This window comes from Bombyx mandarina, chromosome 18 (genome assembly GCF_030267445.1).
Source record: "Bombyx mandarina strain Sakado chromosome 18, ASM3026744v2".
In the NCBI taxonomy this organism is placed as follows: domain Eukaryota; kingdom Metazoa; phylum Arthropoda; class Insecta; order Lepidoptera; family Bombycidae; genus Bombyx; species Bombyx mandarina.
Window position 1 is genome coordinate 9253186 of NC_143224.1, and position 25758 is coordinate 9278943.

Genomic DNA, 25758 nt, shown 5'->3' on the forward strand with positions numbered 1-25758 from the left:
ACTTAATACGCAACATTTATCTTTGTAATTAAAGGTGTATTTTATTTGGTATAATAGTTCGATGTTTTTAATTGAATTTCAATTAAGCTTATTCCATTCAAATAGCTGTAGAAGTTTTTTTGTTATGATATATTTTTTCAATTTTAAACTTTAAATGGTTCTCCTATAAAGTTGCAAAAATGTCGGTTAAAACAAAACACCTACCGTGAAATTTAAGTTTTATTGACAAAATTAATGTTGCGAAATAAGCACTGGCCTTTGATATATATACACTATTGGCGGCATAATACATACTTTGATGAACTACTACCGTGATGAACAACTAAAACGAAACTACGTTAATTTGCAACACGTAAAGTGTTTGTTGTTACTACGTCATAATCATAACAAACAGTATAAATATGTAAATGGACCTTGCCCTGAGCGGGTGTATAAACCTCGCCAAAGTCTCCGCTAGACTCGCGTCCGTACACTTGCGCTCAGACGGTACGCGTGAGAACATCGCAACATGGCGTCCCATTTGAAAGCGATACGCGGGAATTTTGCGCGCCAAATCGTGAACTGCGCGAGAAATGAGAAAAAAATAAAAAGCAATCGCGTAATTCCTCTAGACGTTTTGAGGAGGGACTTTGCCACACGTACTGCAACTGTGTCGGACAGTAAGTGCTTGAGTTCTCCGTGGGGTGAAATTCAAATTGGAAAAGAAACGCTCACGGATCACGTCTTCGGTGAGGTGGAGTCATGGGCGGACAAACCATCTGTGGTGAGTTTTTTTTTAGCTTAATACTAATTTTGGTAGCGTTAAAAGGTGTTGAAAAAGTGTTCGTAGTACATAATTACAGAAAATTTAAACTGTGGTTAAAAAATTGACAGCAGCAGAAATTAAAATGATAATAGTGATTATTTATTTTCTTTAGTACTATAATGTTCAATCATAATTTATCTCTTCCACTCAAAGCTCGCGTAAATCGCCTAAATATAAGATATTACCAAACACATGAATGAATCAACAAGTACATGTAAAGAATGTAATAGCTACAGCAAAGAGAATTTAACAATTCAAAAGAATTACACAAAATCTTTAATTAATTATTTAGTACAACATCTTTCAGCTGTTTAAATAAATCTTTAAAACGCATTACCAACTTTAGGAATGTGGTTCAATGTAATTCAACGATTACCTAAAACTCTTACTTCACTCCTCATAAAATGATTTACTGTTCATTTTAATGAAGGAAGTGAGCGCATAAGTAAATCGAAAGCATATAATCAATTAAACATCATTAAAATAGTGCAGTTACAATTATCCAGAGTACAAAGTTCACTGTTCTTTAATGTATACGGATGTAAGAAGAATATGATATGGTATAAATAGTGTGCGTTTGAAGGTTGAGGTTACATGACAGATGCTTGGCATCGAACACGCAACGCTGAAAATGGGGAAATGAAATGCATCGAAATTCATTGGCATAACGGTAGATAAATTACTAAGGACATAAGTTTATAAATATGTTTCCAAGAAGAAGGTGTTGTAAAATACATTTCGATGTTTTAATTGCCCTGATAAATACTAGGGAAAGTACGAACGTACATACTTTGCAATCCCTCCCTTCGTGCTTTTTATTAATTTTTCTGTTTTTAAAAGACACTAACATTATAAACTTAGGCATCGGCTTGACTGTGCTATTGGAATTGCCAATATCCATGAGCAACGGTAACCTCATGCTATCTCTGCTTGAATGCTTGATTAGAATAAAAACATTTGTCGGTCAATAAACCAGGTAGTCAATTTTAAATAACTGAATTTTCACTACTAGATATAGCGCTATGTCCGCGTGCACCCCTTGTTTTCGATATTGGGCTTTCAACAAAACTTAATACACGGGTTTTCTAATATAACATTTTTTTTTTCAAATTCCGATGACAACCTAAGAAATCTCCAGATTTTCATAACAGTTCAACGTCTGTTCGCCCGATGTACTTTTTTAATTTGAAATGTTTACAGAGATACGAAGTGTCATTTTCGTTACCTACCTAAGCATTTTTGCCATTTTAATTAACAAGTAAATAGTTCTTGTTCATTATGTGTGCTTGATCAGCGTTATTGAATTAGATAGTCAGCCTGGAAATGTTATAATAATATGTATTTGTTAATGCACTAGGTGTAGTTTACCTACCAATTGCCTTATTTGCAAACATGACACTTTTATTTTGATACGATGTTAAATGTAATATATAAAACGATTATAAATATATTTTTGTTACAGTGCAGTGTTTACTGCTTACTTAATGAAATAATTTAATATAGTAACTTTCGTGCATACACAAATTTTTACCTAACATGTTGAAATCTTACTTCATTTCGTACGCGTATCTATGTGCATAATTTAGTACATTGTGTACGATTCATTTGATGAAATATTTCCACTCGATAATAAAGTAATTCAAATTTTACAGTATTTATTCTAAATATCAATTAAAAATCTTACTGGTGGTAGGACCTCTTGTGAGCCCGCGCGGATAGGTACCACCACCCTGCCTATTTCTGCCGTGAACCAGTAATGCGTTTCGGTTTGAAGGGTGGGGCAGCCGTTGTAACTATACTTGAGACCTTCTTCCATTTGACTCCATACAGAGGAGGGCCGTTCGGATTGTCGATAATCCCATTCTCTCGGATCGTTTGGAGCCTCTGGGTTTGCGGAGGGACTTCGGTTCCCTCTGTATTTTATACCGTATGTTCCATGGGGAGTGCTCTGAGGAATTGTTCGAGATGATACCAGCATCTCGTTTTTACCATCGCACCGCCCGCCACCGGAGTAGAGTTCATCCATACTACCTGGAGCCACTGCGGTCATCCACAGTGCGTTTCCAGAGATCTTTTTTGCCACGTACCATCCGGCTATGGAATGAGCTCCCCTCCGCGGTGTTTCCCGAGCGCTATGACATGTCCTTCTTCAAACGAGGCTTGTGGAGAGTATTAAGCGGTAGGCAGCGGCTTGGCTCTGCCCCTGGCATTGCTGAAGTCCATGGGCGACGGTAACCACTCACCATCAGGTGGGCCGTATGCCCGTCTGCCAACAAAGGCAATAAAAAAAAAAAAAACCTTAGAACTTATATCTCAGGGTGGGTGGCGCATTTACGTTGTAGATGTCTATGGGCTCCAGTAACCACATAACACAAGGTGGGCTGTAAAAAATATATATATAAAAAATATCTAATGTAACTTTATAACAGTAAAAAGAAAAATCTGACTCAGCATTTTTTATCTCACACGGTCACGGAAATTTGCCTGGGCATTTAATTATTAAAATTATATTAATCTTTAATACCTAAACAAAGTGCAAAAAAACCTGTTCGTCATATGAATACTTGCCCGTAGTGGGATCTCATGAATCTCGGTTCAAGATCCAGGGGACGCTAACTATTGCGACATTGAGTCAGTCTTCGGCGTCGAGGATTTCAAGAAAACACTAAAGATAAAATAATATAAGGTCCTTTGCACACAGTTTTTTTCAATTACCTACTTTTACGAATTAAATATACCTAGTCTATGTTACCATATTGGCATGTTTTAGAAATAAACTCTAATACTGTTAAAAAGGTAAATACCAAACACTGGTCATTTTTATGTAGCATCGTGTATGACGATGTTTTCCTTTCAGCAAGGTTAAATCCGTATTCGTGTACATATAACATATGTACGTCAATCTTCACTCTTAGAATGGCATGCCGTACATTGGCCATTAGATTCTTATAAGGATGTATGTATCACGTGCTCACAAGCGACTTCCACGAAGAAAGAAAAGCACTGTGTCATAAAAATTGCTAGTCGTATTAAGTCTACCCAAGTGGTTAATGAAGACCATAGACATCACAAAGTAAAAGCCACCATCCTCCTTCATACGTATTACCTATATACATCGTTGGAATAAAAGTTTTGTGGATTTAAACACGATTTTCCAACATACAATGTAAAGGGCGACCAGCGTCTACGGTACAAAGCGATTAAAATATTGCAACACAAGAGACGGTATCTCGTGCCAAAATACTTTATCTTGCACCAGTTTCTATGTTATTCCAATAACAAACTGAACTTTGAACGGAGTTTTTAATAAATAAAGGCCGCCGGTTGCTCTAAAGTAAATATAAAACTAGAGTGTATTGACCGACACGTTAAAGATTATTTTGTCGGTCGATCTGAATTACACAAAGAAAAAAAAATTGGAAGTTCTCAAAAGCAACGTAATGTTATGTTATTTTGCAGACTTGCGGCTCATCGGGTCGTTCATACGACTATGGTATGATGCGGATGATGGTGGAACGTTGCGCCAATGCTCTCGTCGGTCATCTGAAAATGAAGCCAGGCGAGAAAATAGGCCTTATCCTGCCGAACATTCCCGAATTTGTCGTCCTCATCCATGGTGCTATGAAGGCGGGACTTGTGGTGACATTTGCGAATCCTCTGTACACTGCAGGTTACTACTATGTCCCTATTATACGACGTAAATTATCTCTCATCTATAAAGTGCTTTTGGCATGGCCGAAATCTATGCAGTGGAAGCTTTCCCATGAAGTGGATGGCACGCTTTTCGGTGTATCCGAGTAATAAAATTTCGAAGTAAAATTGTACTATTCAAATCCTATATACATATGTATATATATTTATTATATGAATTTTAAAATGGAAAAAGGTAGGTATGACCCCATTGACCAAAATGGTTATGGAAATGGCATGACTAAATGTATGTATGTATTTTAGTAACCTGAGACGGCCGTTATATAATTCAATTGACACTTTAAATTATTTTCTCAAATTGGATGGCTTCATTCATATGGGTTCCAGTAACAACTTAACATCAAGAGGGCCGTAAACTTGTCTAGCAAGCCAATATAAAACAGTAGAAATGGCGATTTTAAAAGTAAATTGAGCATATTGTACTTCTCATATTCATAAAACGTGAAATCAATAGATAAATATTATATCATGTAACTACCAAATTCATTTGAAACTTTCGTTGCTACCCTCGCATACTGCATGTAAAACAAATGCACATGCATAAACAACAAACACATACAAACGTAATGTGCAAATTAATCATATAAGTAATTATTCATTGTGTTAATCTGTTGTCAGGCGAATGTAATTAATTATGCACTAATATAAATAGTTTATTTAGTTTAAAAACGCTGATCAGAATTTTGATCCAACTCATATTTACAAATTCATCGTAAAATAATCTGTCTATCTATGTATAAGTAGGTACTAAAAGCTCGTGTAATGAAGATATTTGATCATTTCAACAAGAAACGTGTTTGGTTACATTGTAATACATTTATTATTAATTATACCTGCTTTCCATGAGAACATGAACCAAAAAGTAGTAAATACGATATTAATGAAACATGTTTAATTGCTTACCGAAAGTATATATTGGCGTTTTCACCTACAAGTACTAAGTCCATCCATGTAAAATTAATTACCGAATGTGTTATGCCCGTAAAGTAAAAAGTACACAGACACTGCATTTCCGCAACGGCATTGAAGGTCTCATAATGTAGTGTAAAAATGTTACAGTTATTTCATTCTTGAAACGACATCCTACCCGGATTGAATTTTTTTTTGTTTCTTTATTGCCCTTGTAGGCAGATGAGCATACGGCCCACCTGATGTGTGGTTACCGTCGCCCATGGACTTCAGCAATGCCAGGGGCAGAGCCAAGCCGCTGCCTACCGCTTAATACTCTCCACAAGTCTCGTTTGAAGAAGGACATGTAATAGCGCTCGGGAAACACCGTGGAGGGGAGCTCATTCCATAGCCGGATGGTACGTGGCAAAAAAGATCTCTGGAAACGCACTGTGGATGACCGCAGTGGCTCCAGGTAGTATAGATATGGATAACATCATTATGCGTAATTTTTGTTACATTGCAATCATAAGTTTCGGTTTATATAACAATATTGCGGTTATTACAATGCACTTGGAATCCTTACTCATCCTATTGTCTAAAACTTAAACTTAATCCTAAAGTTTAACTTTCCGGTAGGCAACGGCTTGGCTGTGCCCCTAGTATGATTACGTCCATAAGCGATGGTAACCATTTACCATCAGGTGGACCGTATGATCGTTTGCCTACGAGGGCAATAAAAAAAACTGGTGTATATTCACGTTGTCTATTAGTGGACTCTTGTAATAGCGCAAAACCAAGCAATCCTATCTCATCCATTGACTTACGACGAAATACAATGAACAAAAATACTCCGAAAGCTATTTTTTTTATTGCATTGATGGATGGACGAGCTCACAGCCCAATTGGTGTTAAGTGGTTACTGGAGTCCATAGACATATACAACGTAAATGCGCTACCTACCCTGAGATATAAGTTTCAAGGTCTCAGTATAGTTACAACGGCTACCCCACGGTTCAAACCGAAACGAATTACTGCTTCACGGTAGAAATAGGCAGAGCGGTGGTACCTACCCGTGCGGACTCACAAGAGGTCCTACCACCAGTAAATAACTACAAAAACTTTATAGGTAATTTTTGTAAGTGATGCCTTATACGTAGCTACAGCTTAAACTGTTAGAGAACAAAGTTGGGTTTGTTGAATGTTTATTCGCACACACCTCACATATTTATATTCACGTTTTTATTTTCGTCTAATATGCCTAAAAGCTATTCTGCCTAGTACTAAAATATTTCTGAACTAAAAGGTCAAAATACCTACTTGTTATAGTGTGTGCTTAGTTTACCTACCAAGCAAACCCTGGTGTTAGTGTTCTTTCATGAACTGCCTTTCGGCCGCTGACATGGTTCATGTTATGACAACCACTACCATCAGAGATATTAATGACCGAGATGACCTACGTAGGTTGATAGGTAAGTAACTATTTATTTATTTTGTAGTTTTCAGTGCACATAAAATAAAACCGTTTAACTTAAAAGTTTTTTTACCAATTTTTATTTTCTTGTTTTTAGTGTTTAGTGAAATTGTCTACCGAATATTCCTCATTCTATTTAATTCATTCAGTGCATCATTATTACATGGTTTCTTACCTGATAATTTAGTACAATCTAATTCCTCAATACATAGATAGCCCTTCCAGAGACTTGACTCGACTTAGAGCCACGTATGCTTGTCCTTCCTCAAACAATTTTGAGCCCAAATATACTACTGCATGGTCGACGGTGCTGCCCTGCATTTTATGGACGGTGGATGCCCATGACAAAACTAAGGGCAACATCCTTCTTTCAGCCGTACCATAATTGAATTTTGCTGGAAACTGTATGGCTTTAGGGTAAATAACGTGCATGCCATTACATTGCACGCCGGCAAATCCCGAAGTGAAAACGCTGTGGTCACCTTGATGCCATGAAGCCCGAATAATTCTAGCAACTTCATTAATACTAATGAATACATTTGGAATTTCAATTCTTTCAGGTTCACCGTTTTCAAGTATATCTGGCACACTAAGTCGTATTAAGTCTTGTTCACTAATCTGGACATTTTCGTCAATGCGTACATCTCTATAAAGTGGGTTATTTCTAGTTAGCCATCTTAAAGCGCTGTAGAATTTTTCGCGAGATATTGTGAACTCTCTTGTGATGTTCAAATTCTCCAAACGTTATGTAACTACAACGATACCCACCTGGCTGGAAGATCTTGGAAGCATATTAGGTAATCTTTCACTGACCTCAAAGATATCTTGGGCAAACAACACTGCTTGTCCGCGGAAACCGTACTGCCCGTATAGCCCAGTAAATTTTACGATTTTAACAAGCGGGATTATTCTACACAGCAATCGCTGCTCTGCTTGCGTTAGCGCTTGAATCTCATCTGGTATTGAACCTGGATCCAGATTATTCCAGTACGCCTTTGATGGTGCTATTGTTTTATTACTGGTCACATGTGTTTGGCAGCGCGAACATAAAAGTAATGTTGTTTTTGAAGACAGTTCTGCAGGTAGATATCCTAATACAGCTGTGTTGTAACGTACAGTATGAATTTGGTTAGGATATCAATGCTTCGTGCAAATGTCACAAACGTGTATACACGATGTGTTAATGGCATTTTCAAACGCTTGTACATGATTTTCAGCTCTGCGTTGCTGTGCACGCTCACGTTGGTTATTTAACCTGTCGTGGCGTTGCTCAGGTGTTTCTGAAGCTTCTAACTCCTTTCGTCTCTCACGCCGTCCTGTTAACCTGGCTTCATGTTGCTCAGGTGTTTCTGACGCTAATAGCTCTATTTGTCTGTTACGTTGTAATCTTAGCCTGGACTCATGACGCTCAAGTGTTTCTGACGCTATTAGCTCTCTTCGTCTGTCACGTTGTGGTGCTAGCCTAGACTCATGACGCTCAGATGTTTCTGATGCTAACAACTCTCTTTGTCTGTCACGTTGTGATGCTAGCCTGGACTCATGACGCTCGGGTGTTTCTGACGCTATTAGCTCTCTTCGTCTGTCACGTTGTGATGCTAGCCTGCACTCATGACGCTCAGGTGTTTCTGACTCTACCAGCTGCCTTTGTCTCTCACGTTGTGCTATTAACCTGGTATCATGTTGCTCAGGTGTTTCTGTTGCTAACCGTTCTCTTCGTTTCTGTAGTCAACTGTGGGTTTCATTTTCACTTTCCTTTGCACGTTTCGTTCTATACTTTTCTTTTGCCTTTTCGAACCTTCTTTTTCGTTGTGTAGCAGTTTCGTTTTTATTTTTGTTTGCTTTTTTATTTATTGTTACCATGTTGTTCCCACGATTAAGGGGCATTTTGACGGTCGACCCCGCCAGAAGTCCAGCAAAGGGGCAAGGCTTAATATACAACAAGATGCGCCCAATCTTGAGGGGGAAGCGCTGACGACATTACATTTTTACCCACCCTAATGCCATACAGTCCTCGGCACGTTTTAACCTATTACCTTAACTTGGGTGGTATAGCTACCGCTTACTAACGAGGTATCTAATTACCTATTTTTTTTTATCTGCCCCTCTAACGTCACACAATCTTGGACGCAACTGTTCTCGACACGACTAATCATGCCCCCACCTAATACGCCATTTTGTAACTTGTAACACCTAATACGAAATTTTGACATAATGACAGTATTCTGCTAGTGTAGTCCTATTATTTGATACCCATATTGTGGTGGTTGTGGAAAAATATGTACCTAGTCCGCCATATTGGAACGGCGTCCATCTTGAATTTTAAATTTTGACATAATCATCGTGTTTTACTAGTGTAGCCCTTTCATTTGATACCCATATTGAGGGGTTTAAGGAAAAATATGTAATCCGCCATTTTGTATCGGCGGCCATCTTAGATTTATAATGTCATTGATTTTATTATATTGTATTGTCATCTAAATTAAATGTGTGTACCAAATTTCAGATCAATCTGACAACGGGAAGGTGCTTAAATTTCAATTTCTAATTTTGACCCAAATAAATAAAAAACAAATTCCGTACAGGTCGAGCTAAATAAAACCGTTTAAAAAGTACACAGACACTGCATTTCCGCAACGGCATTGAAGGTCTCATAATGTAGTGTAAAAATGTTACAGTTATTTCATTCTTGAAACGACATCCTACCCGGATTGAATTTTTTTTTGTTTCTTTATTGCCCTTGTAGGCAGATGAGCATACGGCCCACCTGATGTGTGGTTACCGTCGCCCATGGACTTCAGCAATGCCAGGGGCAGAGCCAAGCCGCTGCCTACCGCTTAATACTCTCCACAAGTCTCGTTTGAAGAAGGACATGTAATAGCGCTCGGGAAACACCGTGGAGGGGAGCTCATTCCATAGCCGGATGGTACGTGGCAAAAAAGATCTCTGGAAACGCACTGTGGATGACCGCAGTGGCTCCAGGTAGTATAGATATGGATAACATCATTATGCGTAATTTTTGTTACATTGCAATCATAAGTTTCGGTTTATATAACAATATTGCGGTTATTACAATGCACTTGGAATCCTTACTCATCCTATTGTCTAAAACTTAAACTTAATCCTAAAGTTTAACTTTCCGGTAGGCAACGGCTTGGCTGTGCCCCTAGTATGATTACGTCCATAAGCGATGGTAACCATTTACCATCAGGTGGACCGTATGATCGTTTGCCTACGAGGGCAATAAAAAAAACTGGTGTATATTCACGTTGTCTATTAGTGGACTCTTGTAATAGCGCAAAACCAAGCAATCCTATCTCATCCATTGACTTACGACGAAATACAATGAACAAAAATACTCCGAAAGCTATTTTTTTTATTGCATTGATGGATGGACGAGCTCACAGCCCAATTGGTGTTAAGTGGTTACTGGAGTCCATAGACATATACAACGTAAATGCGCTACCTACCCTGAGATATAAGTTTCAAGGTCTCAGTATAGTTACAACGGCTACCCCACGGTTCAAACCGAAACGAATTACTGCTTCACGGTAGAAATAGGCAGAGCGGTGGTACCTACCCGTGCGGACTCACAAGAGGTCCTACCACCAGTAAATAACTACAAAAACTTTATAGGTAATTTTTGTAAGTGATGCCTTATACGTAGCTACAGCTTAAACTGTTAGAGAACAAAGTTGGGTTTGTTGAATGTTTATTCGCACACACCTCACATATTAGTGTTTTTTTTTCAATGTTCCTGAATCAATCTACAAAACCTATGTAGCCTGCATAAACGAAAAACTTCAGTATATTTACTAAGTAACTATTTATTTATCTATTTATTATCATAATAGCACTAATGATGCTTTGATTAGTCTATAAACATTAATACTTTCTTCTTATTCCTAGTTGGACACTCTTGACAGAGTGGTCGTGGTCATGCATCAGTTGAATCCTGCGACACTGATGCTCTCACAATGCGACGCCATGTGGCACGGTGTTTCGGTGTAATGTAATTATAAATGATGTAATTATTTATGATAAATTTACAATCAGCTAACACAAACGGCCTTTTAAATAAGAATATAATTATATCAAGTTTAAAAACTAATAAATTATTTTGTCTAACCACTTCATCAGGTCAGGACAAAGTACTTAATAAAATTATTCTATTGACAAATACGTGTGAAAATATTCGGATCTATCGGACGATTTAAATAAAATTACATTCAGAGATTCTTTAAAACAGCTACAGGTCAAGTTACTAAAACGTGCTATAACGTTATTGAATGACTGGTTTTCATTTACGCTAGATAAATAAGATGAATGATCTATGTTATACAGCAGACCGCGTTATCTTTTCGATTATAAACAAAGTTATACAACTCGACTAGTAGTTTTGTTATCGCCACGTGTAAAATCATGTGCTTATTAATTATAATACTTATTGATAAGAACTCGTCTAGTTGAACCATGTTAGTCATCGATTTTCGAAAAACATATTAGTGGTTTGAAAAAATACAAGAACGTGAAGAAGTTATTGTACCTTAATTTATTCACTGTCAAAAGTGGACAACGTCAGCCCATCTGATGGAAAGTCGACGCAGATCAAGAGCATCGAAAAATCTATTATTCAGTTTCTAGAACAGTATTTTTTATACACCTAACTATTAAACAAATTTTCGTTGTTATCGTAAAAGTCTAATCCACAAAAATGCGTTAAAGTATCGTGATAGTTCTAATGAATACTTGCCCTTTGCATTTTGAATCTTACAATGTTGAATACAATAAGGAGAATGAACGTTAAAATTAGGCCACGAACACAACTCTCATTGATTTAATTGTTGCTATCGATGTAAATGCTTGGTAAACTTTGAGCCCAAGTAAAGTTCAAATTAATTTATCAAAGCGACCTTGAACATTAAATAGATTCAAGAAGTATCTACTAGTAATCGAAATAGTCTGAAAACTATATACGGTTGCTTCAATTATTCATGCATGTGCATAAATGTAGATAAAATGCTTGCTATAATCCGCAACGTTGAAATGCTAATAGCAATATTCATGTAAAGATAAATACTTGTAGTAATAATAATTTTAAGTTTCGTGAACACGAAAGAGTAATAGAAGGCTTATATTCTAACCCGGTAACCATACTCATCGTGCAACCTAACCCATGTATCAGCCCGCTGAGTTTCTCGCCGGATCTTTTCAGCTGGTCGCGATTCCGACCCGGTAGTAGATTCATCCGCGAAGCTGCTGCTCTCGAGTTGTTAGGTCTCCTTCGGAGGCGCTCGGGCAGCTATTAGCGAATCCCACCCCTCCTGGCTGAGCCTTTGCTCGCCCACCTGTCCTGGTGAAACTGGAAAGGCCCCAGGGCCACCAGTATTCATTCAATCATAAAAACGACCTATATTCTCTCGAGAACGTGAATCCTCTGAGTCGGTCTTTTTTGGATATATGTAGTTACAGTGCACGTATTGCGATAACTTTAGCAAATAAGCATTTCCATTTAATTTTTTTAGGAATTATTTATTACGCGGTTTGCGATCGGAGTTGACTGATACAAAACGTAATGGAGGGAAAAAGCGCTATGACTCCTCCATGCGAATTTCGCTCTCTTTCTTGCGAGAGCTTTCTGTCTCTCTTGCTATGATATATATCTACTAACTTTGTATGCTCGTACTTATAACTATTAATATTTCATCTAAAAAGTTAACACTTTTTGATTAAAGATACATTTTTCGTAATAAGGAAATCCGTTCCTTTTCGTTTTTCGTTCGCACCGGTTTTTTAGTGTTATTATGTCAGGAATCACCAGCATTTCAGCATTAACAGTCGCAATTTTCATGAAGTCCTCATGTAGCTTTTCAACAAATAATGTCAATGTCAATAGTGTATCAAGCCAACAGCTATTAAGTAAATTGCTAAACAATAATTCAGAAGATGCCTTTCGCATTCTACACGAATTAATTCGGGTCGTATACGTTTTTCAATTAATTGCAGTTGAAATACAACGGCAGTTCAATGACTGTGGCGTGAAAGCAATAGCCACTATTGAGATGTTCATGCCGGTGGCCCAGGAAGTCAGCAAGTCACTGAAAGATTACAAGGGAACCATTTGGGTTGGTGGCGAAGATGATAAAGCAAAAGGTAAGAGTTATATGTTTGCATCTTACTTAATTTCATCCTCTTGATATGCTTATTCTTGGTACTGCTAACAGGTTTGTTTTTAAATCCGTGCGGATTCACGGTCCTGCCTATTTTTATTGGAAAAGGCTTGTTAAAGTAATGTGTTGAAGGGTTAAAATTTCCAGTAAGGTTCATCGATTTGTAGAGCGGGGAGGAGGTAGGGGAAGGGAGAGGGGCTTATCCCTTGTACCATCCTAACCCCGGAAACCCTATGGTTATTTAATGGTTTTGTGGTTAGAATAGCGTATTTAGTCAAACGGGAAAACTATAGCCCTTCCCTTGAGTACTATATACCAAAGCATCGTCACTCATGCTCGACTCTCGCGCTTCGTGACAGCGAGCGAGGGCCGCCCTCCCTTTGCGCCTCAGGCTTTTAATATACACTCCTGGGGGTAGGCCAGATAAGACCACGTGGAAAGTGGGGTGCTCTGATTGGGTTTTAGGTCACTTCACGTTCCGTTTCATAGTATAAACAGTAATTCGTTATCTTTTGTGTAAAAAAGTCAATGCACTTGCATTAGGTATACAGCAATAATTATTGTGCATATTAATTACAAACCAATTTAATATATGTGAAATAATAAAATATATTTAGGTAAAACATGACATAAAATTTAATAACAATATACCGTTCAAACGTTAACGGAACGTGAAATGTCAGCTTTGACGTCTAATATGATAATTTTTCCAATTTTTATGGAAACTTAAATATTTATATATATCGTAAACCGTAACTGCCCGCAACTTGAACATTTGTAAAAAGCTTTCTATTTATGAGTACTATCCACAAAAATAATGTGAACTTCTAAATTGATGGAGCATAACAGAAATTTTTGCCAAATTTATCTACAACGGCTATAACACATTGATAATTTTCATCGGCTAGGTTACGCTAACGTTTTTAATTATACTCTAGGAATGCACTACATACAGTTCACCGGCTTGACTGTATTTGGTTTCCAGAATCCATACACATTAAGCGGTAAATGTTGCGCACTTTTGGATTTGAAGTCAAAGTTTCAATTTTATTCCTAGAAAACAGTAGTGCGTTTGAGATTGTTCATTATATGTAAGAATGTACATCCGTAAATTAACAAAGAGATCTGAGATATGTTTTGTTTTTTAATTAACTAATTTTAAGCAATTGCTCAAACAATCAGTTATGACGTATTAATGAAATTGAATTTTAATTGACTAGTACACGTTCTATTACTGGCTGTTACAATTTTCGATAAGTACATAATTGTTCTAGTTTCCATCGGCTAATGAAACGTACTTAATTAGTTGCAACAGAAACAGTTGATACAAGTGTAGATACGAGTTACGGCATTCAATGAGAATTTGGTTGGACCCTAAACAAAAGAATAACTCTTACTTAACAAAAATACGTCTAACCTAACTACGGCATTTTACGCTAATCATATCATGCTTAATTTATTAGTACCTATGACGTACATAGTTCAGTTCACTTAGTGCTGCTTTTATTTGAGAATATTATGCATCCTGCATTACATTTTATTTGTGCCAGTAGTAGGTAGGTATATTGTGTTTGTTATTCCTACGCATAATCGATTTGATAGGAAATAAGCACTTGCGTGTGCAACTTTAAACTAAAAACAATTAGTACATTTTCAAAATGGACGTCGAAACAATATTTTTTAATTATTGTTTGTATAGAAAAATGATGATTATTTCATAATAGCTTTTAGGTCATGATGACTTATATTAGGTACCTACGCTAAAATGCATAGAATTCAATGCTACATTTCTAAACAAACTTACGCAGCATTAGAATACCGGTGGTAGGACCTCTTGTGAGTTCGCACGGGTAGGTACCACCACCCTGCCTATTTCTGCCGTGAAGCAGTAATGCGTTTCGTTTTGAACGGTGGAGCAGCTGTTGTGACTATACTTGAGACCTTAGAACTCATATCTCAAGGTGGATGGCGCATTTACGTTATAAATGTCTATGGGCTCCAGTAATTACTTAACATCATGTGGGCTGTGAGCTCGTACATCCATCTAAGCAATTAAAGAAAAACTAGGTGAGTAGATATACATCGCTGCTGTCGTTTAAATAGAGACATCATTATCCACAGCGCTTAATGACCTGTTGTATGCGTCGAACAAGAGAATAAATCATTACCAGTAAAATTATTTTCAGGTATCCACGGCCTAAGGTCATTGTTAATGGCGGATCACAAAGCGGATCTTCCCACATTGAACTGCGACGATGTGTGTTTGATACCGTACTCCAGCGGTACGACTGGAATGCCCAAAGGCGTCATGCTCACTCATAAGAACCTCGTGTGCAACTTAAAACAAGTCAAGTGCCCTGAAATGATGAAGGATGGTGTTGTGAAAGGTAATTAACCTGTAATTTAAGAGTTGTGTATTCTAATTGTTGTTACTGGTGGTACGACCTCTTGTGAGTCCGCACGGGTAGGTACCATCACCCCGCCTATTTCTTCCGTGAAGCAGTAATGCGTTTCGGTTTGAAGGGGCAGCCGTTGTAACTATATTAAGACCTTAAAACTTATATCTCAAGGTGGGTGGCGCATTTACGTTGTAGATGTCTATGGGCTCCAGTAACCACTTAACACCAGGTGGGCTGTGAGCTCGTCCACCCATCTAAGCAATAAAAAAAATAGAGTTTCAGTATGTAATAACTGAATTTTCATGTTAGTTTTTCTCGCCAGCGACAGATCGCCGAGTCAAGACCCTTATATCTGACCGTTACCCATACCCAGAAATAGGAGCAGTATGGACACATTTTCAGCCTCGAATCTGTGATATCTATGAGTGTATCTGGATTCTCTGGGCTGCGAGCACGTTTTAAATTCGAATTAATTATTCTTCCCTGAGCTTATATATTGATAAAATTACGTTACTTTGATTGTGTGACAAAAAAAAACATACCTAAATAACAATTGATGATATGTGATTAATTTTTCGCATTCTTTTGATTACTTATTCTACAATTTAATTACTTCTAACGTTTCCAATATACTTAAATGATATAGGTTGGATCGTCCGTGACCATGTATAAGTATAGTTTTCATGTTATCGAATCATCTCTAAATTTTTGAACGCGCTATTTCAGGTAAAGATGAGGTTGTTCTAACTGTACCCCCGTTCTTCCATATTTACGGTTTCAACGGTATACTGAACTACAATCTTAGTCTTGGTTACCACATCGTTACTATGCCTAAGTGAGTATCACTCAAACACTAAAAAGCCTATGTTCCCCGGGCCTCCTTATAAGTAAATAAATGTTAAATTGTAAGGTAGGTATTTCATTAATGTCTTAAAGAAAGGTTTTACATACGGAGCTCGCATTGTGAATTCCTTGAAAACTTATAAAATACTTATAATACCCTACATAAATAATTTTTACGGGATGAAGAGGAAAGAAAAACTTACAAACACACTGGCATTCATAATCAACTAATTAATTTTATAGGTAATTATTACAGTCCGCCTTGGAAGTCTCAGTTTAGTACCTAAATAAAATGTTTCAAATTTCGCCGATAACTATCGGAAATATTTTCCTAATTCTGATAAGGCCAACTATCAAATGAATTATAAAAGAATTAAATTACATTATATTGTTATTACAGAACGTTAAATGAGTGCTTTGGCATAGTGAAATAAAAAAAAAAAGCTATGTTGTATTGATTGTTTTTATTTTTTTAAACATACATATTTCTCATTCGATAAAAGTCATGAATTGCTTAAAAAATATTTATTATTAACTTTGCTCTGCGTCGTTATAATTGACAGACAAAATGAAATATCTAGTAGCTGTAGAGTACTTGTTATTCGTTGGAAAGTATTCTCGAATGTTCTTATTATAAAAACTGAAAATTTCGTATGTGCCGCAGATTTACTCCGGACGATTACATCAAGTGCTTAGTGGAACACGAACCGACCACGCTGTTCGTGGTGCCATCGCTGCTGGCGTTCCTCGCGACTCATCCACTGGTGAAGAAGAGTCACCTTCAGTCCATTAAGATTATTATGGTCGGAGCGGCTCCCACCACAGACGCCATGATGGAGAAATTCTTGCTCAAGTGCGAGAAAACTAAAGACGATATCCGACTTTTGCAAGGTACAATCAATTGAAGTAGAATTCGTTACATTGAAATACACTTTTCAAAACTCCTCAAAGTGGCTTTCTAACCGGCGGTATAATTATAATTGTAAATAAGGATGGTGCCTTCGAAGTCCGAACTAGGTTATTGTATACGCAGCGCTAAATAGCGCGAGCTATGTCGATCGAGCTACGATTTGAAGTCGTCGTGGCCTAACGGATAAGACGTTCGGTGCATTCGTGTTGAGCGATGCACCGGTGTTCCAATCTCAGGCAGGTACCAATTTTTCTAATGAAATACGTACTCAACAAACGTTCACGATTGAGTTCCACGGTGAATGAACAACATCGTGTAATAAAAATGAAACCCGCAAAATTATAATTTGCGTAATTACTGGTGGCAGGACCTCTTGTGAGTCCGCGCGGGTGGGTACCACCACCCTGCCATTTCTACCGTGAAGCAGTAATGCGTTTCGGTTTGAAGGGTGGGGCAGCCGTTGTAACTATACTTGAGACCTTAGAACTTATATCTCAAGGTGGGTGGCGCATTTACGTTGTGGATGTCTATGGGCTCCAGTAACCACTTAACAACTTAACACCAGGTCGGCTGTGAGCTCGGCCACCCATCTAAGCAATAAAAAAAATGTGATATTTCGGATTTCCATGAGCGACATTCAATAAAATGTGATTCTAAAAATAGATTAATAAAAATTACAGACCTTGTCTCAAGATGGGTTGCAATGTGTTGTTTATGATCTGCGGAAATTACTTAAAAATAGGTAGGCCGTGAGCTTGTTCCTCAGTCTAGCACGATAAATAAAGCGACAGTGGTCACCTGTGTGCTTAGTGCGAGCTTTTTAACGTTCTCGATAACGTCAAAGTTAACTTCAATTGTGTATGCAGTTGGAACAGCGCCCCTAGCGGCAAACGTAGGTTAATGTTCCACCTCCATGCAAATTAGTTAACTTTTACAAAAACTTGCACTAAGCACACTACTATCAAGTTTTCTGGTCACAAAGATCCGTGGACTAATCTATGAACCGCATAGATCAGAAAAACTAACTAGAAATTGTCCTTCTTGAAAACATGGTCCGTAGTATTCTCACCTGTTCTCTATACTAACAGTCTAACTTCTAACCAATCAGCTCAGATGACACTCAAAGTCATCAGATAGTGAGCAACCACCCGGCGCCGGCGGAGCCTACTCATGTGGGCAACTTGCTTAATACTACCACGCATTTGTTTTGTAAAGTAAATTTGAGAGAAGTATATACTTTTGAAATTGAGTCTTCGATCTTAAGTCTCGAGGTAGGCAGGGTAAAATAATGTGTTGACCTCAATGAAACAATAAAAGGAGAGGTTTTTATTTTTCAGTCCACCGTGCGATACAACCGTATTACACATACCCTTGATAACTCTAAAATACAAGAAGTAATATTACCATTTAAAATAAATCGTGAAGCGCATAAATGAAGCTATGGTGCTAGCCATCATAGAACACAAGATATTTGACAGATGCTTGCATCTCGCTTACGACATTTTCAAGAAAAGCATGCGTTTAAACAAGTTCCGAATAACAACATTCGGACTATCGGTCTACCCAGCAATTTCACCAGGTCTTCAAAAGGCTTAGAAGATCTGCTCTCTGTCGTCGAACCTGAGGACGTGATGCGCAAAGTTACTATGAAGTTATGTTTATATTTTAATTAACCTTTTAGGGTATGGAATGACAGAGAGTTCTCCCGTGACTCTATTGACTCCGTTCGACTACCCTTACGGTAAGGTCGGCTCGGTCGGTCAACTAGTCCCCAGCACTCAGGCTAAAATCGTATCACTGACCGATGGCGAAATGTTGGGACCTCACAAGTCTGGAGAGTTGTGGCTCAAAGGGCCTCAGGTAATATCATTTTATTTTAGTAAATTAATCTGTTAAAGTTGTACTACCTACTTTTTTTTTTTTTTTTTATTGCTTGGATGTGTGGATGAGCTCACAGCCCACCTGGTGTTAAGTGGTTACTGGAGCCCATAGATATCTACAGCGTAAATGCGCCACACACTTTAAAATGTTCTGTTTCCGAACTTTAGTGTGAGTTTTTAGAGCTTGCTTTGCTTATTTCCGCCTCGTACAAATAGCTTTACTTAATGCCCAAACGAACAAAGAAACGGCGACTTGTTTTAGTACCTAACCTAAATAGTCCCTACTAAACTCAATAAAACATCTTTTTTGAAATAATATACTTTTTTAAATGTATTTGTGCTGTAATTGTACCCACCGAACATTTTGTTACATTTATACTTAGAATAATTACACACATTTATAATAACAAAATATCTACTTATTCTATAAAATCTGTCGTAGGGCGTATTGTGAACTTACTCGAGTAGGTACCACGGCCCTGCTTAATTTTGCTGTTACAGCAATGCGTTCCGGTTTGAAGGGTTGGGCAGCCGTTGTTATACAGAGCTCATGTCTCAAGAAGGGGGCAGCATTTACGCCGTTGATGACTATTGGTTCCGGTAACCACTTAACGTTAGGTGGGCCGTGAAATCCTACAGCCATCTATATAGTTAAAAAATTGGGTGTTTAGCCCCACTCATCATGCACTCCATATATTTTAATAAAATTAGTGTCCGTTTCCGGGATGCTGTATGGACGTTATTGTCTTATGACCTCTCGCCTATTAGGTAACGAGAGTCAACAATTTAAGACATCAAATTATTCATGCCATATTTCTAAAATTAGGTGATGAAAGGCTATTGGAACAATGAAGCAGCGACCAAAGAGACTGTGGACAGCGACGGGTGGCTACACACCGGCGACGTTGCTTATTATGATGAGGATTATTATTTCTACATTGTTGACCGCACGAAAGAACTCATAAAAGTCAAAGGCAATCAGGTACGTATTCATAATAATAACAGCATAATTATATACTACTAGCTGACCCGGTAGACTTCGTAGTGCCTCAATCGATAAATAGAAGACCTAAACGTTTGTGTAAAATAAACTTAAAACAAAAAAAATGAATCCGTCCGACGGGGGACACATCGAAGGGAAAACAAAATTGTTATTTTTATTTAATTCCGAGCATTTTCATATTTATCTACCTTTTAAACCTTCTCTGGACTTCCACAAATAATTCAAGACCAAAATTAGCCAAATCGGTCCAGCCGTTGTAGACTTTTAGCGAGACTAACGAACAGCAATTCATTTTTATATAATATAAAGATTAGTAGTGCTTGAAGATTCCTTTCACGCAAACAGCTGTGCACTCATATAGTATATCATAAAGTATCTTAGTTAAATGTAGCATCAATATTTTTCTTGTTCTAATTAATTAACATACAAATGCTGAAACTTTGAACATACTATTTGTTTGCCTTGTTCGAGAAGATGGCTTTCTTGGGTATAGTGACGTGTATACTTTTGCAATAGAATTAACTAGGAAATCAATAAATATAAAAATATTTTTTTGGATCTGCTTTTTTTTAGACAATTGATTAGGAGGTAAAAAGTAACATTAATTAACCTAATTTCACGAATAAGTTATATGGTTTCAAGTTTTCTATCCAGAATGCACGAAGCCCTATCTCATTACTTCAACAATCCTAATGCTGTCATGTTATGAGACAGAATAATGTAAAACAAGTGATCATTCATGTCAGTGGTTTTGCACGTAAATTCCACTTGACATTTTTTTTTTTGCTTTTTTTGCTTAGATGGGTGGACGAGCTTACAGCCCACCTGGTGTTAAGTGGTTACTGGAGCCCATAGACATCTACAACGTAAATGCGCTACCCACCTTGAGATATAAGTTCTAAGGTCTCCGTATAGTTATAACGGGTGCCCCACCCTTCAAGCCGAAACGCATTACTGCTTCACGGCAGAAACAGGCAGGGTGGTGGCACCTACCCGCGCGGACTCACAAGAGGTCCTACCACCAGTCAAATTTTGATTAGTATCTAACAATAAGTAAATCACTATTTGCAGGTGTCACCAACTGAAGTGGAAAATGTTATATTGGAACGGCCCGAAGTAGCAGATGTGGCAGTCGTTGGCATTCCAGACCCTCTTGCTGGAGAACTACCTAAAGCCTTTGTAGTCTTGAAATCAAATCACAAACTAACAGAGAAAGAGGTTTATGATACAGTAGCACAAAAACTCACAAAGTACAAGCATCTCGAGGGTGGTGTAGTGTTTATGGATGCCATCCCAAGGAATGCTGCCGGAAAAATAATGAGAAACGAATTAAAAGTTCTAGGAGGAAAATCGAAACATTAATATAAAGTGTTAATATGAATTTTAAAATATTGTAAATAGTGAAGTGTGATAGTTTTGTGATATATTTAATTAATTATGTAGTATAAATAGGAATGATCCTTATCTAATTTTGAGAAAATTATTTTTGTTATTATAATTAGTAAATGAATTAAAGTATTTTGTTACTTGATTTTTATTACAAAATATTTTTTTATTGTATATAATATGCACCAACTGCAAAAATCATACTGTAATCATCAGATAATGTCTTCACAGTCTATCTGGTCTAAAACGGCAACTACCACTGCCACAACAAATTGTATACCTGTCTTTATTGAGACATGGCTTAGGACATTTTTTTTTATTGCCCTTGTAGGCAGTCGAGCTTACGGCCCACCTGATGGTGAGTGGTTACCGTCGTCCATGGACTTCAGCAATGTCAGGGGCAGAGCCAACCCGCTGGCTACCTTGATATAGTCTGTGGTACCCAAATTTATATGAGCTACCTAATAAATAATATAATACCTAATTAAATTGACCTAAACCATTTATTAGGAATACATTATGAATACTTAACAGTAGGAATGGAAATGATTGCTATTTTTAATGAATTTTCATTGGATGATATTAAAAAAAATCACAAACATTTCACATGTGAAATTTCGTTGGCAGTGATTTTTCATGGTTAAAATTACCACGGCGTCACACGTTCCGTATGCTATTAAAAATGAAACATGAATTATAATTTATAATCACTACTGCTCCTTTAAGCAAAAACAACATTAAATAATTGCATTTATATTTAAGCAATGAACTTTAACTATGTACTGATGTGCCTTCTCAATCAGAGTAAATCACAAGACACAAACTTACAAGTAGCATTCTATTTTTGAATTAAATGACTGACCTGCAATAACAAAGGAATTTCATTTCATTTCCGAAACAAGTGATTTTGAGATTACTTATTTCAAGGAAAATAATACTTTACTAAACTTAATTTAAAATCTATTTTTTAATACTCTCAACTCTTTCTATCACGCTCGCTCAATCGTTCCTACTCGCTCGCTCTCTTACTGTGACATTTCACAGACTAAATGAAGAGAGGTAGCAGATGCAATGTATGAAATTGCATTTCATATGAAATTTCATAATAATATACTACTTGTGAAATATTCTATGCCTACTAAACAGTAAAAAAAATTTCTATCACATTTTGCAGCTTGAATTGGCATTGGGAATCTACACTTAAAATATATTCAGATTTCCAGGATATACATTTTGAATTTTATTATAAAATAGAAAGAAACTTATGTACTTAATAATAACTACTTATGAAGTCACAGTCACAATTTCAAATGATTAAATTAAATTATTCATTTAGGATTCTGTTTTACTGTTCCCCTCAGAATCTTCAGTTGCCTTACTTTCAATTTCCTTGGATGTTGGGTCATCTTTTTTCTCAATTTCTCGCTCTTCATTTGCATTCAGAACATTGGGTTGTGGTAATTCAGAGTTCACATCAGATATTGAATAGTTATCAGATTCCAGAGAAACCTGGTTTGTTGCTTTTTCTGGTTCCATGCTTGGTTTTATATCTAGTGCTTGCTCTTGAGAATCTTCTTTGTTATTGTCCGATTGGTTTGATTCCTCCTGTATATCAATCTGACAATCTGGTTTAGGTGAATTGCTATTACCATCAGTATTATCACTTGATGATGAGCTCTCCTCACTAGATGTTAAAACTTCAGATAAATGCTTAGAGACAGGCTCATCTTTTGAGTCTGAACTGCTATCGTCTGTAGAAGTTATAGATAGTGACTCAATCTCAGTTTTGTTTTCAGTTTCTGATGAGTCTCCTTGAGTTTCTTCTTTAATAGTAATCATCGACTGTTCATCAAGTTTCTGTTCAATCATTTCTGTATCATCAACTTTAATTTCTGGTATTACCAAGGTGATATTAGAGGTGTCTTCCACTTTTCTATCAGATTCAGTTTTATCAACTGCTGCCGGCACAGTGACAATTTCCATTTTTTGTTCACTATCAATTTTGGTTTTAACCTCTGATGGTGCTTCCTCAAGTTTTATTTCTGCAGTTTTATTCATACCTGTTTTGAAGTCAGATGGTGTGGCAGACTCTAATTGTTTTGCATTATTGTCTTGCACTTCCATTGGAGTATCTCTTTTAGTTATCAACCTGGTTTCAACATCATCTACAGAAATGTGAGCATCTGATGAGCAGGGTTGTGGTTCTGAATTTCTTTGCTCTGTAGCCTCTTTCCATGATACATCTTCCATTTCAACATCTACATTATATTCTGAATTGTTGTCTGAGCCGTTAACGAGATGTTCCGCATTGTCGCCATTTTCTGGTTCTGGCTGACGCACAATTCCTGGCTCTCTGGTACTTACAACCAAAATGTTCTTTTCAATTGCCCTCATAAACTTGTCAACGCGGTTGTATTGCTTACGAGGATATGTAAGTAATTCACAAATCCTTTGTACCGTAAACGGGGCCGATGTAAAAGATTCCAAACGTTCTATCAAACTATTCTTCATTGTATCGTAATTAAAAGGGTCCACGTTAGGATATGGAGGAATATCTGTATTTGGAGTAGTGTCGTAAAAGTCTGTGATGACGTTTAACAATTTTTCTTTGAATAAACTTTTTACTAGAGGCCATTGGTACACAGGATCACCGGTTCGCGCTACATATGCCAAGTATTCGTTTAACTCTTGTGGTATAGATTTAGGTTTGCGTTTGGAAAATTCTTCCAAATAACCATATATATCATCAGCATTTTCCATGTTTCTGTTTGAAAATCAATGCTAAATGAGTAAGAAATATTGGATCCCAAATGATCCCAATATTGAATATAAAATAAAATATAAAATAAGTACCTTAACCTCTCCCCAGTGCGGTGTCCTCTGAGCGGACTCCACAGATACGTGAAATGTCAAATCACATTTATCTATCAACAGTGACCGTCCGCTCAAAGACTTCAAGACGCGGCAGTGCGGCACAGTGCGCGTCCGCCAGCGGACTTCCTATATTAAGGCTATTACATTATTTACTAAGTCTCGTTCTAAAGTACTTTCAAATCGACTAAGCATGAATAGGTTCGCCTTATTACATAAAATTTGTTTGGTCTGTGGTACAAAATTTTTCAAGATCGTTGATTTAGTTGGTGGCAATTTCAAACAGTGTTTCACAACATGTGCAGTATAAAAAAAATGTATTGGAACTTAAGCCATTTGGTTTTTATTTTATCAAACACTTAGTATTGTACAAAAAATATATAATTTTACATCCAGCAAGGTCTTTATTTTTTAATAAATGGAAAACAAAAGATAAGATTTAGGTAACCGATTATATTTCTCATAGAACAGTTGCAATATAATTCAAGGTCAAGTGTAGTCTAACAAATTACATAAAGAAATCTTATTGGAATTATAAATCTAGTTGGAATTTTGAATAATTCCAATTAAATTTTGAGAAAATCACGTTTTTCTAAACCTAGACCGAAAAAACCTAGCCAGCGCAAAGTCCGCTCAGCGGACTCAACACATCATAGACAAAATTAATTGACATGCACATATGCGCATTACGTGGAAAGTCCGCTGACCGGACTTTGGACTGGTGGTGCCATAATAAATTTTGATGCGCACTGGGGAGAGGTTAATGGTATTTTAATGGTAGCTGAAAATTTAAATCGGGAAGACGTCAAAAATGTCAAAATGCTTAAGTTCGTTTAAATTTTTCAGTTCGACAGGCATAGGGTATCCGATATATAGATTTTAATCTTTTTGTTGTTGAGCTTAGGCCATTTTTTGTAGATCAGATAATAGTGAAATGAAATAGAATAAAATGAAACAGACTGAAATTAAATAAGTTTAATGAAAGTAAATAAACAGCTTCGTAAAGTTGAAAAAAGTTATTGAGACTTCAATCTTTGTATGAAATTTTTCTTGAAAGTTATTTGAAATCAGTCTTCTGTTTTTTAATTGTTATTAATAGTTTTATACTAATTTGATGACGAAGTAAGTTTTCAATTTTAGGCTGAGCACTTAATGCATAAATAGGTATTATGTTACATTAATTTTGTTGTGGCCTAAATTATAAGACGTCTAGTGCATTCGTATCTTGCGATGCATCGGTCTTCGAATCCCGCTGGCAGGTAGGTACCAATTTTTCTAATGAAATATGTACATACTTGACAAATGAAGGGTTGGGTAGCCGTTGTACTGAGACCTTAAAACTTATATCTCGATGGGTGGCGGCAGTGGTGAATTTACACTAGGGGCAGTCGGGGCAAATGCCCCGGGGCGGCAAATTTTTT

The 25758-nt window shown here is 37.0% G+C and overlaps 2 protein-coding genes across 2 annotated transcripts; one reads left to right on the plus strand and one right to left on the minus strand.

Annotated features, from left to right (window-relative positions):
- The first annotated feature begins 450 nt into the window (after positions 1 to 450).
- On the plus strand, positions 451 to 21625 carry LOC114240897 (putative 4-coumarate--CoA ligase 1). Its single transcript, XM_089734674.1, has 9 exons — positions 451 to 763; positions 4265 to 4475; positions 12882 to 13028; positions 15232 to 15432; positions 16171 to 16279; positions 16952 to 17178; positions 18879 to 19057; positions 19904 to 20059; positions 21152 to 21625. The coding sequence occupies exons 1-9, from the start codon at positions 509 to 511 to the stop codon at positions 21440 to 21442; spliced, it is 1776 nt and encodes a 591-aa protein (XP_089590800.1). The 5' UTR covers positions 451 to 508; the 3' UTR covers positions 21443 to 21625.
- Positions 21626 to 22206: 581 nt separating this feature from the next.
- On the minus strand, positions 22207 to 24343 carry PPP4R2r (Protein phosphatase 4 regulatory subunit 2-related protein). Its single transcript, XM_089734675.1, has one exon. It carries the CDS (start codon positions 24224 to 24226, stop codon positions 22799 to 22801), a length of 1428 nt encoding a protein of 475 aa, XP_089590801.1. The 5' UTR covers positions 24227 to 24343; the 3' UTR covers positions 22207 to 22798.
- Between the last annotated feature and the right edge of the window lie 1415 nt (positions 24344 to 25758).